This window comes from Sturnus vulgaris, chromosome 8 (assembly GCF_052056855.1).
Source record: "Sturnus vulgaris isolate bStuVul1 chromosome 8, bStuVul1.hap1, whole genome shotgun sequence".
Lineage (NCBI taxonomy): Eukaryota > Metazoa > Chordata > Aves > Passeriformes > Sturnidae > Sturnus > Sturnus vulgaris.
This window is the reverse complement of record NC_142250.1, coordinates 26,312,190-26,326,823: the sequence shown is the minus strand read 5'-3', so window position 1 is coordinate 26,326,823 and position 14,634 is coordinate 26,312,190. Positions and strand designations below refer to the sequence as shown.

Here is a 14,634-nt window from a genome sequence, read left to right as displayed (position 1 = left end):
TGAGATCCTGAGAAGTGCAAGATTGCAAAATGACTGAATTGAAAGTTTTTTGTTGAAGGTTTTCAGAGCGATTGGGGAATAGCAGGAGATACATGAAAGTATAGCACTTGCAGCAGGCTCTTGCCAGGGGTAGTTACAGGCAGGCCAGCATTTCCTCTTTTGGTAGCCTTGTGCTGGGGAGAGGGAAGGGTTTAATCTGGCATGCACTCATAGGGTAAGCTTAAGTGACTCCCTGTTGAAAAGATAAACACTGTGCCTCTATATCATCTGTCTAACAGGTTTAGGTAATCCCTTACTGTGCTGCTTATTTAGTTTAAATGGTGCTGTATTGTATAATGCATGTGTGTTTGTAACGAAGGGTCTGCAAATCTCAGCTTTTTGCCCAAGGACAGCATTACTCTTGCCCTTGTTTCATGGTTGATTTATTCCTAATGGAAAGGAATAAGCCTCACAATGATCTATTTGTCTTTTCTCAGCTCCATGAAATGTATGGAGATTGACAGCCCTTCTGTATCTCACGTCATTAATTTGCCTTGCTAACCTTTATTTAGCATCAGAAGATCAGCTTCTCTGATCGTTGCCAGCAAATCTGTGCTTAGTGCCTGCTCTGGCTTTGTTTAAGCTTCAGGAGACAAAGAAGAGTCAGAAAATGAAAATGTTTATGTATTGGGATTTTGACTTATTGTGCACTTTACTGTACCTTCCTGGAGGCATACCAGCATCTGAAGCTGCCGGCAGTGTGGTCTTTTTCATGAGAAAGGTGTTAATAGAAACATTGCTGTTGATGTTCCTGTAGTGCAAGACTAACTCAGTGAGGTGTTTTTGGTCTCTTGAGGCAGTGATTCTCTGCTCTGAGTCTAGACTGCCTTTCCAGTCTGTAAGGAGCAACCTAAGTCTAAACATCAGTCTTTAATGTTAAGGTCCCAGGTGAGGCAACCAAGGAAGCTGCAGGGAAATCGTGTGCTTACTACCATGTAGCAAAACCCCTGCAGAAGTGCTTGAGCCAAGTGTATCCAGAGGCTAAGCCAGAATGAGTAGAAATTAATGCTTAGTTACTTGGCTGTGTGGACAGTATTTTCTGCAATATGAGTGGTTTTGAGCTGGGGGGAAGCTGTCTTACCTAAGCTTTTTTCCTCAGTAACTTTCCTATATTTACCTTCTTCTCTTATGCTGCTGATGCACCTTTTTGGTAGAGCTGATGGACACAGATACCCCAGTTGTTCCTGCTTGTTTTGTTAAAGTCTACATGGATGATTTAATTTGCCTGTTCCTTAAAGATCAATACTCCCTTCTGTTTCACCTGCACAGGCTGTTCTCATTGTATGGGACTTCATAATGAATAAACATAAAAGGCAAATAGTTTTTCTCCTTTTTTTCCTTTTTCTTCTAGTTTTCCATAATCTGCTCCAAATGGGACCAGTTCAGCTTTGCACTGAACAAAACATAGTAACAAGTCTAAGTTTCTAAATTTTAGAGAAGCCTGGAAAAACCCTGAGAAAATAGTGCATTGGGTTTGTAATCTCTTCTGGGGCGTGTCAGTGATACTCTTGCCCATGTATGTCCCTGCTCAGTACAATGTAGGTTATTAATTGGCAGCACACTAATGCACTGGCTGCTCCTGTTGCCAGCTCTTCATCACTCTGGTACTCATTTCCCAAGCTGTCATTTCCTGCAGCCTGTGCAGGCAGCTCTTTGAGGCTCAGCTCCCGGGGTCACTGCAGAAACATGGCTTGAATGGAGCTCAGGAGAAAGGCAATGAGAGAGGTAGCAGAGCATTGGATGTGGCTTACATCAGTTTTTGTGATAACATCCCATCTGGGCTGTGATCTCGCCGGATCTAGCTAATAAATAGAGCTGGACAGAAGTTGTATTTGGACAGCAGAGCTTCAAGGAACAGCCAGGACATGGAAATGGCCATCTGTGAGATGGTTATCTGAGTGGTGCTGCAGCAAACCGAGGTGTCTCTGCTCCTTCAGCAGGAGTTTTGTGGTTCAGAAGGATCCCACAAAAGCTGTTTGTAAAAGCCAGCATTTTTAATCTGGTGACTCAGTTGTGCTTCAGTCTGAACTAATATCACTGTTTGATTGCTTTATCCTCAGATTTCTGCTGGGTATTCCATAGCCTTTGTTCAAGCTCTTGTGTAGATTGCTCTGTTCTGTCCTGATGTAACCAATGTGTGCCTCAGAGGTAGCAAATGTGGTTTTAAATGAAATACAGAATTCCTGTATGATCTTGACTCCAGCACCTGCAGTGCTGTTTAGTACTTGCTAGGTTTTTTTTCCTAGTTCTCAGACTCTTTATTCTGGTTCTGTGTGGTTATGAGGAATTCCCAGTAAGTAACTGACACTACGTTGTCTACAGACTTCAGAATAAGAAATTTAAACAAAAGCAACTTTTGTCAATCTGTATGGGAAATAAATATCGGCCATTCTTTGCTGCCTGTGAAGGCCATTTCCTATCAGCTGGGTTAGGGGTCTGTAACTTTTTAAACCGCTAGGAAGTAATTTGTAATCTTTGGACAAGATTGCTATGAGGCCCGTTTGAAAGCTTATTCATGTTTTCCTAAAGAAGGCTTGGACACAAATGTGTTTTCTTTAAGATTAAGTCTTGTGAATGTAAAGGAAATTACTTGTGAGCATGATGGTTGCACCCCGTTGGCTGACCACAGAAAATACAACCCCACAACTGGTCATGACTAATAGAGTCTCCCTTGGCTTCTAGGGCTCAGCTCCCCATGCCCCATGGGTGGAAAGCCATCTGTTTGCATGCCTTTACTGTAATCAGTTGTTCATGGCTCTGGAAAATTTGCTGCAGGAACTGACTACACTGGTGTAGCCTTTCTGAAGGCAGTGGATTATTTTTCTGTCATGGACTGGATTTTCCCACCAAATTTCTGTATATTCTGCCCTATCTGCTGTGATCCTCCTCTATCTGCACCCCAGCCAAATCCACTTGTGATTGGGAGATTTTTGTAAATTACTGATTTATGTAAACATGGTGACAACGTAAGTTTGGCAGGTTCATTAAAACTTCAAGTCTGTAGATTTCAAACTTTAAAGGATGGGCTGCTGGAGAGGAGATGAGGGGACAGGCTTTAGGGAGGGTGGGAGATGGATTTTTTGCTTAACTTTCCTACTTGAGCAGCATCTTCTTAACAATAGCAATACAAAAGGAGATATAGGAGAGAAGTCCTTGTGGAGGAGAAAATTAATGTTTCTGGGCTGTAATTGAACACGAAGGAAGGAAGAACCTCAAGAACTCCCCATGATCAGGAAGGCTGTACTGGAAGATGTTAGCAGCAGACAGTATCCTCACTGGTCAACTTCTGGGACTTGCTGAAGTAAACAAAACTTAAGGGAAAGAAGAAACAAAGACACCCTCCAGTACCACTTGTTGCCCACAGAGACTTAATGCAGAACTTTTTGTACTGGCTGTTCAGTCTGTTTGATCTCCACAATCTTACCTTGCCTTTCCTTACTGAAATCACAAAGACATCGTCTTTGAAGGATCAGTATAAATCTGTCACTTCCTAAGAGAAAAGAATTTAAGAGCAGGTGAAAATAGGTGTATAGTATGACCAGAACTAGAGGTAAGACAGGAAATGTGGTATCCAAATGGATCAGATGGAAAAAAAAGGAAAATCTGTGATCATTAACCAGGTATTTTCTGTAATAACTGAGTTGGTACTGTGGATTGGACATACACAGATGTGTTGGACTACGTGGAATGCAACTGACATTGCACAGATAGTTTCATCATTAGGTGTTCATGAAAGTAAAGCAGGAAGGGAAAGATTATTTGAAATTTATTTTTAGAAGGCATTAGGATGTTTGAGCCTTAGAAAACTTATTTTTCCAGCCTCTTGGGTGCTGACTGACCTGTAGAACTGGCTGACTTGATTGCTCTGTGGATCCCCTAAAGTGAGGGGTCTGGGGATGCTGGCCAACACCCTGGGCATGTTGGCTGTGTGTGTTTTGGAGTTGGACATGAGCAGGCTTAGTAAGTGATGCTTTCATCTTCTCCTGTCTTGGGGAGACTGGAGTACTTCACAATTTAAGAGAACCTGGTGACCTGGAATGGGACTTGATCTGGGATTTACAGGCAGTGTCAAAGACTTTTCCATATCTGTTAATGTAGGTAGTGTGTTGATTCCTTTACTTTAAGAACACAATGTGTAATTTGTACTGGATTCTGTGATGGCTTTGTGTATGTACTTGCCAATTCTAGAAAACGTGTTTGGCAGATTCCTTTGTTCCAGCTGTGTCAATACACAAATCTGAGGCCATTTTTTAAGCAGGGAGGGGAAGCCCCTGGATAACAACTGGGCCATAGCAAATAGCTGCAGATACAGCACTTGGAGTCTGTAACTATCAGTTTATATTATCAGAGCACAAAGATAAACTGTGTGCTGTACTTGAACAACTCCCTATACATATAGACACAAGAAGTGTGTGTCACTCTAATCAGAGATAAATATATAAGTATTTTGCCAAATGTGCACCTCTGGAAGGCTTGTTGCCTACTAGCTTATAAAAATTGAATAAATACTGTAATGTGGTATTTCCTAGTTGTCTAATACTCGGAATATCCATCGTCTCTGCTAGTGATGTAACCCAAAAAGTATTAGAGCTGAGTTGTATATTATCCAGTTTTCTCTTTTCCCATGAACTTTTCCCATGTTCTGATCATTTCTGTTTTTTCCAAAAGTACAAGGAAACACAATTCCAATCCCAGCAGAAGACAAGGATAATGTGTTTGAGTGCAGAGGTCAGGGTGTGAATTTCCATATAGATACATGTGTGTTTATGCATATAACCTGATGTGAAACCAATTTGAGCAAGCTAGCTATTTTGGCCAGAATCTGTGATGCACTTTGGGACTCTGTATCAAACACTTATGTACACACCTAGTCAGCTGATTTGGGCCCAGGAAGAACCTGTGTGGCTCCAGTAACTAACATGTTTATTCACATGTAAGGGGCTCTCCATGCCAGCCAGTTCTGCAGCCATAGGAGCAGCAGCAATGGGATTTGCTAACAGCACAGCTGAGGAGTCTCTGTCTACAAATGTCACAAGATTGGCAGTACAAGTGAAGGAAGACAGACTGGGAGGAGTAGGACAGCAAATTCAGCCAGTTACCTTAATAACCAGTCACTGCAGGAAGAGTATATTACAGCACCCAAACTCTGGGATTCACTTCTGTTTTCCTTGTGCTTAATAACACCTGAAGCAGTGGAAGGACTCCAATTCCCTATGCTGCTGCTGAGCTCTAAGCATTTGCACTTACTATCAAGTATTGGTGGAGACAGCAAACTGTGGCCTCAGCTCTTGGCCTTTTCTCCCAACTTTTAGCTCCATAAGGCAAAATGCTATCCCGTTAATGGCCAAAAAATGATATCAACAAATTTCAGCCTTCCAGAAGTCTCCACCCACGCCCCCCCCCCCACTCCTCATCCTCTCCCTCTTCTCAGGAAGCCCTTAAGTGTTGTTTCAATCAACAAATTAAGCAAAAACTGCTGCAGCTTGTACTCTGATGAGAACATAACTCAGCTTTCAGACCCTCTCTAAGGAGGCAAAGAAAAGTGTTTCCAGGGAAGTCCATGTGTGCATTGGGTTGTCAGGGTTCCAGAGTGATGTTCTTAAGGTCAGGTTTCTATTACATTTTTGTAGGGACACCTGTAAAATTTGGGGTGAACACAAGGCACAGGAGTGTACAGCCTCTCATTCTCCTTCAAAGTGTACTCTTTTCACTAAATATTAAAACTTCCTTAGTTTTAAATACTGAGTGTAGCTTGCTGGGCAGAGTGCGGCCTGTGGTTGTGTGACCACTGTTGAATAGGTGTGTGGTTTTTAAGGTATATCCTTCAGATGTTGGGGTTGTTGGTACCAGGAGCAAAATGTTTGCTGATTACCTTTTAAATCTTAATTATATTCTTTTAAACAGGAAGTGCTCTTTAAAAAATAAAAAGGTGGAGTTTCTGTGTTTATAGTTCTTCATTCATTTTTTTAATGCTGTGGTAGAAGACCTATTTCATAACCCATACAGAATCTCCAAATTCCCATGCCAGGCTATGAAGAAAGGAGGGACAAGTGTGATCCTTTTTTCACTTTTCTCTTACGTGAAAAAGCTAACAGCTCTGCCCTATTGCAGCACTGGGGTATTTCAGTAGCAAATTAGAAAAAACCTTTTGGAATTAAGCAGTAACTTGAGGTGGTTAATTTTATTCCTGAGTTCTTAAAGCAGGATTTAGTACCTAGAGTACAACCACAGTAGTTGAAAGGCAGCAGCCTTCACTCCTGGGTGTTAGAGCAATCAGGAACAGACATTTGGGGTGGCAACACTTCCTGCTGGAAGTGGGGTTTCCCATGTGAACCACGTTCCCAGCGTGTAGCTCTAGGACATGAACTGGCTGAAAGGAAGGATCATAATATGTGGTTGACCTGGAATCCTAATCTATGGCCCATAAATATGTGGCACATAAAAGGCTATTAACCTCTGCTGTGGATCTTAATTTTCTGTGAGTAGGATGTCTTCCACGAACATCTTTCTTCCTGGGGCATGTCTTTGGGCCCCACTTTTATCTCTAAAACAAGACAAACATTGCTCAAAGGTTGAGTGGTGGCTGCAATGAAGTCTGCTGTGCACACAGGCTGGGAAGCGTTATGTGTTTTGAGGTGAAAGCTGCCTTTAATATTTCACCAGCTTTAAAAATTCGTCCTAAGATGACAGCCTTAGTCTGCCTTGCTGTGAGTCATTCACAGACTTCTGTACCCTAAGCTGCAGTCAGCTCTGTGCAAGAAGGACCTCTTGCATGTATCTCCATATTTAAAACAAAGATGCCTCTTCTGTGAGTTGTAAGAATAAAACTCTCAGCAGTTGGATGCTGGCCTTCACATGAATTCAGTGGTTTCAACCTTGTGTCTTTTCCAAGTGTGTGGGACTGAAAAAGCCTTTTACAGAGAGCAGAGCCAGCATGGACAATTATAGTGTCTAACAGCACACAGACACAGGAGCGTGGAATAAGCTTACTGCAGAAAATCCTTCTTGTAAAAGCTAGTTCTGGTGCCTTTACACATCTACATATTCTTCAGAGGTCTGTCAGAGGCAATTACAACTGACTGCCCTGTGTGTATCAAATAGATATGTACTGTGTGGCAAGAGCTTTAGAGAGGTGGAAAAAGCAAGTGCCTGCAGCAGCACCCTTATCTTAGCTGTTTTTAATGAAGTAGATCATATCTCTGCAGGGAAGTAATCAGCTGTTAGCATGAAAAGGTTTGTGTGACTGGTCTGAAAGTGACCTAATTGCACCTAGTACTGCTTTGTAGGGCAATTTATGTTGTTGGATCAAAAAAACTCTCGAGAGAGTTCTAGGGAAGAAGGAGTTAAAAATGAACAGCTCTCTGAAGCCTATAGACCATGTGTCAAATGTACCAGACTGCTGCTTGAGTGGGATTTTTCCAAGACTCTTGAGAGGTGGAGTGTTACTTAAGTATTTGTTTAGAAGAATGTGTAGTCTACTCATGCTGGAGAAATAGCCATGCCCTTTTACAGTGGTGCTATCAGTCCTGTTTACTTTAGTTAAGCTCATAAAATGACAGTTAAAGTCTACAGAGAAATTAATAGTTGAGGAGAGAATTAGAAACCAAAGCTCAGCATGATCCTGCAATTTTATATACTTAAAGTATTTTGTAGCATCTTATGATCAGACAGGCTTCAATGGGAATAGCTTGTTCTCCTGTTGGTATATATCATCCATTGAAGTATGGATGGGTAAGGATGCATGCAAACATGAGCAAAACTGGCATAAAACATACTCCTTTAACTGTGTTCCAGTACTTTCCCATGGTGCATGTTGTGGTTAACATTTGCTTAATTATTTTGCTTTTGCAAAAGCCTTTCGGGAAGAGGACTGGGAATACAATTATAAGCAAGAACATGATTTTTTAGAATCCAAGCCTTTTTGTCATTTAGTCATTCTCCAGTGTGACCAATCCATTTTGAAATCACCATCTTGCCATGTGCATTATATGCCTGTCAAGTGGAGCTGGCCATTTCTTGGTAACTTGTGAAATGCCTGGGAGTTATCTGAGCCTAGGTGGACTCTGTGAATGAGGAGATATCTTGACTGTTGCAGCTTAGGGATACTGACAGATGCCAACCAAAGCAGCAACATATGTGGGGACAAAATTTCACTCCTAACTTAAAATTTTATGTTCTTGGGTTAGTGTTAAGGCAGTTGGAGTAATTCAACAAAGCTCAAGTTGAACTTGGTCTGGACACAGTGACTATAACTCCCTTTGTGAAGCTCAAACTCCCTTTAAATCCTCATCAGAGACAAGGGCTTGGGAGTCTCAGTCTAGACATCCATGCCACATCAGCATTAGAGTTGTTTTGGTGCCTGAGAGACAGGGATACTTGTAAGGGTTAACTCAAGTTCTAAAGCACTGCCTAATTTTTACAGATGGTGTGAGTGCAAGAGTGAACCTCAGACTGGCTTGGCAGTGCATAGAGATAACTTTACATAATTCCCTGCAGATGTTGCTGCAGAATGGTTTTAATAATGAATTGTGAAGTCAAACTAAACTCCAGCATAGAGGGAGAACTCAAAATAAATGCAATGTTTTGTTCTGTGTTTCAAAAGCAAGTTTTCTATGATGCTCTGGGTTGGGAAAGATGGCAGGGAACAGGACAAGGGATGGTTTACAGAAAGCCACGGCTGTAATGGTGCAAAATAAGACCAATCTGTCTAATTTGTCTGCAAACCATGACTACCCATGAACCCGAGGGTGAGAGGGGGAAGGGATGGGTGGTACCAAACAGCAGCTGCCCTAATGCTTCTAATGAGAGGGTGGTACAGAGCAAGTACTTCATGATCAGCAGTTCTGCAGTTTGTGGCTGTCATGCACGGGCTGCATTGGCACTGCAGCCATTTTCTGCTAGGAGTCAATTCTTGTACTGTGCTATAATTTCCTTTCTCTAGGGTTATGGCTTGGATGTGCCATTATAATTTAGGTTTAGGTCTCATAAGGTATATGCTGCCTCAACAGTGGCTGCTTAGCCACTCTGAGACTTTGCACATCTGCTTGTGAGCACCCATTTGTGACTTCTGTGCTGCCAGGGGGTGTTTCTCAGTCTTCTCAGTTGCTGAGTCTGTTTAAGCAAAACACATTTTTCTGTTGACATGCTATTTCAAGGGGCTATATTAAAGCTTTTCTTCTGTTTTTCTGAGATGCAAGCTTGAAATGGGGGAAGAGAATTTCAGAGTGAGAGGCTAGTTTTCCGTGATCTTGGACAAATGCTGTGATTTCTTAGTAGCTGCAGAGGTTTCTCATTTACATTTTACCCTTGTGCAGAGTTCATAAAGGAAATCTTTAGAAAGAAATTAGGGCTTTCATGAGTTCTGGGGCGATTAGGAGCTTTAGACTGAGTCATGTTTAGATGGATGGAGGCTCAGCTACCCTATGGCCCCAAGCAAAAGATCTAAACTTGGCTCTGAGGCTGGTGAGCCAAACCAGAGGAGCTGTATTGTGAAATGGACTAGCACGGGGTTGGTGTCAAGGAAGTGTGATCCAACCCTCCAAAGATGGTTTTACCATGGTTTGAGTTTGGCCCAAAAGTGCGTTTTTCAGTGTAGGCAAGTCCTTCTTGCACTTGTGTTTAATTTCTTTCTGAGGAAGAGTTTACGTAAACTATTCCAGTCTAATTAATATCAGCTGGAAGCCAGCTTCTCGTATTTTGTGCCTAATTATAAGTGTATGTTAAAGTGTGTTTGCTACCCATGTCGATATGTTACTGGTGAAATAAGGAACAACCATGAAGACGTGTTTCTGAAATGGTCTGGCAGACCCTGGTGTTCACTGCTGTGGGCTTTGTGGCAGGAGAACCCACCTCCTGTGGAGGGAGAATAACTAAATTTAAACTTTCCAACCATGAGCCTCGTGAACTAAAGTTTCCAAACCTCTGCTGGGCCAGAAGATGGAAATCTGTGTCTGAATTTGGAGAGTAAATAAATAGAGCTGCCCAGGGCCATGTAAGGGGTTGTTGCTTGGGGTACATTGTCTCCCAGCCACATGCCCCAGGGAGGAAAGCAAGGGTTTGTAGCTACTGTTCTCTGGTAAAATCTTCCGTGCCAGGATTTGGAATGAACTTGGGTGACTTTAGCACGAACACTTGAGCATTGTTCCAGCAGAGTGGCTTTTCTCTTACAGACAGTTGCATGTGGCATGGCAGCAGGGCCAGCAGACCTTCCTTCCCCCTCGCTGGGCTGGGCTAGGCTGTGGCATCCCAGCTGTGGGAGGGATGTGTGGCCACCTCACAGCTCACTAGTGTTGGTGCCCATCTCTTTACAGCCCAGGCTGGCACCTTTGCTCATCACAAGCAGGCTTCTGTGAAATCTGCTGTGTTTATGACAGCCATCAAAGTCTGTAAACTGTTCTGAGGTCCATGTATAGAAATAGGTGTTTTCCCAACTCCCTTTGAGGAAGCTGGAAGGATGATAATGGATAACAGTTTGCATGATCCTGACAAAGCAGCTTATGTTTTCTGGAGAAACTAGGGTATCACAGAAAACAACAGAAGTGGTTTACTTACCTGTTAGACTTTTTATTTTCCTATTGTCTTAACCCAGACCTTATCTGAATGGAGGAGAATCTAGCTCTGCTCATATCTGAGAGCAGCAAGTTCTTGGGTGAGTGAGTCTGTCAAAACCATTGGAGGATTCAATAAATCAGTGTAACCAAGCAAGAAAAGAGGCAATGATAGTTATAGTTGAAATGCATTTAATCTGAAACTGGCATGCATGTAATTTTATTTATCCATCCACAGATACGACCTAAAGGTTATATCTACATATATTGCTGAATACTTAACATTTTTGTAGATACTGGTTGAAATTTGGATGTTCAGGTGGGAAGACAAGTAACTGGTGCTTATGGCCTGAAGTCAGATTTCAGTTGGCTTTTCTCTCTTTATTTCTGTTCTGTGCAGTACTTTCCAGCTTCCCAGGGTATTGAATTCAGGTCATGTTTGTTAAACACCAGCTGTGGTTACAAGTGCTCTAGAAGCACTTTTATATCCTGTTCTGAAATCTGTGCACTTCTATGAATGTCTTTGCTGTTTCCTTCATTTGCCTTTTGTAATACTTCATATTAGGATTTGGGCAGTGTTTGTGCTGTTTCACATATGTGCACGTGTGCATATTTGCAAAGTGTTTTGATACTGTAGCTGTACATGTAGCAAGACCAGCTTGGAGAAACTGAATTAGAGAACTTGAGTCACAGTTGTCATGGATGGACTTTGAATTTCCTAAAATAAATTGATATTTGCTTCACTGCACCCTTTTTCTAGCAAGCCTGCACACTACCACTGGGAGAGGATCTGATAGAAATGGTGTAATAGCACTAAACCCTTTCTTGTTCTAGGAAGCTGCAGAATACCTCAAACCTGCACCAGGGCTGCTGACTCTGCCATCTTCTCTGTAGCATTTTACTATTCTTGTTCTTCTAAATATTGACTGAGAAACTTCTTTTGCTTCTTTTTGTAGGTTGGTGGTTTGTGAGCACAGCAGAGGAGCAGGGATGGGTCCCTGCTACATACCTGGAATCCCAAAATGGAACCAGAGATGACTCTGACATCAACACATCTAAATTTGGGGAAGGTATGGAAATCCTTTTCTTACCAAGAGAAAACTGATATTCACCTGCTTTATGCTTTTTTTCCCCCAAGTGAGAGCTTCTAATTGGAAGAAGATGCATGATAGAGCCAAAGGCCATTGAAAGGAGTGAGATTTAACTTTAATGGTTGCTTCTCATTAATTTCCTTTAAATTAATCTTTGAAACTAGTTTCACTGATGTTTGCTATGATCTGTGATTGTGTGGAAAGGTAATTTTATTTGGTATGGTCTCATTCCTCATTCTTTTAGAAGTGAGATAGCATTTGTCATGTATATGTATTTAGCTGCACTGCTTTTTTGCCTTTTTTTTTTTTTTTTAACTAAAGATACTTAATTCAGGTTCCAGAAATGGAATAGTTCAGCATTGCATGTTTCTCGGTTCCATTATGAAAGACTAACCACATCTTAATGGGCTTCTCATGTAACAACTGTGTACAAAGGACACTTTCATTATGATTTGCTCCATTCTAGTGAATCTGTTGCTAAATCTAGATGTTCTTGACGTGCCATTTATATAAAATGTATGTGGAAACTCAGCTGACCTTTCCTTAGCACAGGCAGGAGGCTTAGAGATGTGTTGGGGTGACCATCTGCCCATTAAAATAGTACACAGGCAAAACAGGACTTCGTGCTGGGCTCCAAGGGTGACATCTGCAGCTTGTTGAAATCTTTGTAACTCATTTTTCCATGCTCAAGTCTACCCATATCCTGGTTTAGAGACAGACTGGCTGTGGACTGGTAGGCCAGGAACCAGTCTGGTATGATGCAACATCTTAATGGATGCAAATGCAGTGAGTAACGTTTCCCTGTTATTAAAGAACAAAACTTTACTGCTCTGGTCTGCAAGCACTGAAGAATGCCTTGTCTGTTGATCTGTAGCTTCCTCCTTTTTCCTGACTCTTAAATACAGTGCATGCTTGACAGCCTTATTGCTTAAACTGCTTTCATTTCAAGCTCTCCTCCTCCTTTCCTGTTGCCCTCTGGAGTGTACTCTGCACAGAGATGCTGCCACACAGCAATCTGTCCTGGGCAATGGAAAATCCATCAAATATTCCTTATCTCCTTCCTCTCAGTCCCTTTTACTCCATTGCACTGGTCTCTTCACCTCTGCTTAGCAGTCCTGCTCTCTGCCTTACTCCAAATCCAGATATGCTGAAACCTGAGACTGCCCTTCCCTTTCTGCTCAGTTCCATGACAGATCTAATTGACAGATCTAATTGCATAACCTCTGCAGATGCTCTGATGTGCCCCAGATTTTCCTTGCTTGCTTTTTAGTAACTTTGGTTTCTGTTATTAACCATCTAAGCTGAGACTTCCTACTTTCTTTGTTTCTTCCCCTCCAGTTCTTCTTTACTTGGGCTATTCTTCTCCATATAATTATTTCATAGGAGAGGAAAGAATTACTTGGATTCACTGTCTTAAAAAAGGTGTATCAAAGTGACTGTACTTAGGAAACTTGCTAGCTCTCTCCAAGTAGGCAGGAGAAAGGGGCTCTGATGTAACTGAGGAAGGCACTTTGAGTGGATAAAGTGCCTTAGCCCCAGAATTTAAAGCTTAGACAAGTTTGAGTGACTCCAACAGACACTGACTTCCTGCAACTGTGCAGTCTCTGCTCCCCCAGCTCTGAAAGAGCAGAAACACTCATGTAGGGAGCTTTGTGTATGAGCCCCTTGTCCCTCCCCATTTGAACAGGCCTGGAACAACTGCACAAGCCAGGCAAACCTAGAAGTCTGTTGTGGCAGGCCTAGTAAAGATAAGGGGGTCTGAATACATCTTGCTAACAATTCTGCCTCTACATAGCAGTAATATTTCCATGTGTCTCTGTTTAAATAGTCTGTTCCTTGAGAAACACAAAAGTGTTTCCTCCCTGCACCTGAGCTTGCACAACTTTTTTGTCTGGATGTAGGCTGACAGCTGATGTATTACCTGGGCCTATGTTTAAACCTACACCATCTTGCAAGGCTTGGAAAACAATCAGAAAGCAATCTAGAAAAACATTTAACAGCTACAGGAGCTGGTAAAGTAAACATGTTAAAATAATCTCTGAAAAGGTGTAGGCACTTGTTAATAAGCAACCTTTCTGGTGACTGTGGCATGACCAACTAAGTCCAAGTGTGGGATCAAATGTCAAAATTCAGTATTTTTAAGGAGGAAAAAACCCTGGCTCATACAAAAGCATCATTGTGGTATAAAAGGGCTGTCACTGAGGATGGCCATACATTGTGAGGACACAGTGTGGTGGATCTGTGTGACCCAGCTTTCAAGGGATGTTCCTGGATGGCTAAATCCTCCAAACTCCCAGTGTGAGAAGGAGCAAGCTGACTGCTCTGTATTGACACCTTAAGCCAGTTTCTACTCCTTCTGCACCCCTCCATCCTACAAGTCTTTACATTCAGCATTTCATTTCCTCCTTTCTTGTACAGAAAACTCCTAACATGCACAGCCTTATTGCAACTTAACTTCTCTCTCTGCTATAATCCGTGTGTCTAGAGGGGTGTCCTGTGTTGTCTTTTGTGTAGCATGTGTGTAACTGGCAGTCTAATGTCCTGTTGATTTGAGGAAAGTCACCAGGTTAATTCTGCTCATCCTTTATCCCTCCATGGGCTTCCAAGAGGATCACTGATTTCCGTGAGCCAAAATCACAGCAATCTATAATCTTGAGGTTCAGCTCATCTGAAAATTTGTGGTTGGTTTTTGACCAACATGGGATCAAAGGGGAAGTACAGAGTACCACAGTCTAGATAATGTACTTGTTCAACACCATTCACCACACCTCCACTTAGGGTGGCATGGAAAGATTTGGGCCTTACAGCAAAGGAGAAATTGAGGAGAGTGAACTGGGTGTAAAAGTCTGGTGTACATCCCTGACAGATAAAAAGGACAAAAAGTCAAAAGCCACTCTTTGGTGAAGTTATTTTTTTTCTTGTCCAGCTAATGATTTCCCAATCAAATAATTTTGCTG

The 14,634-nt window shown here is 42.1% G+C and overlaps 1 protein-coding gene across 7 annotated transcripts in view; it reads left to right on the top strand.

Annotated features, from left to right (window-relative positions):
- The window catches only part of SH3PXD2A (SH3 and PX domains 2A), a 248,612-nt gene that overhangs the window by 198,649 nt on the left and 35,329 nt on the right, over positions 1 to 14,634 (top strand). For all 7 annotated transcript variants that reach the window (XM_088169293.1, XM_014883770.2, XM_088169292.1 and 4 more), the window contains one exon: positions 11,543 to 11,656. In XM_088169293.1, the coding sequence (XP_088025419.1) occupies positions 11,543 to 11,656 (114 nt within the window). The remainder of the gene's footprint in view (positions 1 to 11,542; positions 11,657 to 14,634) is intronic.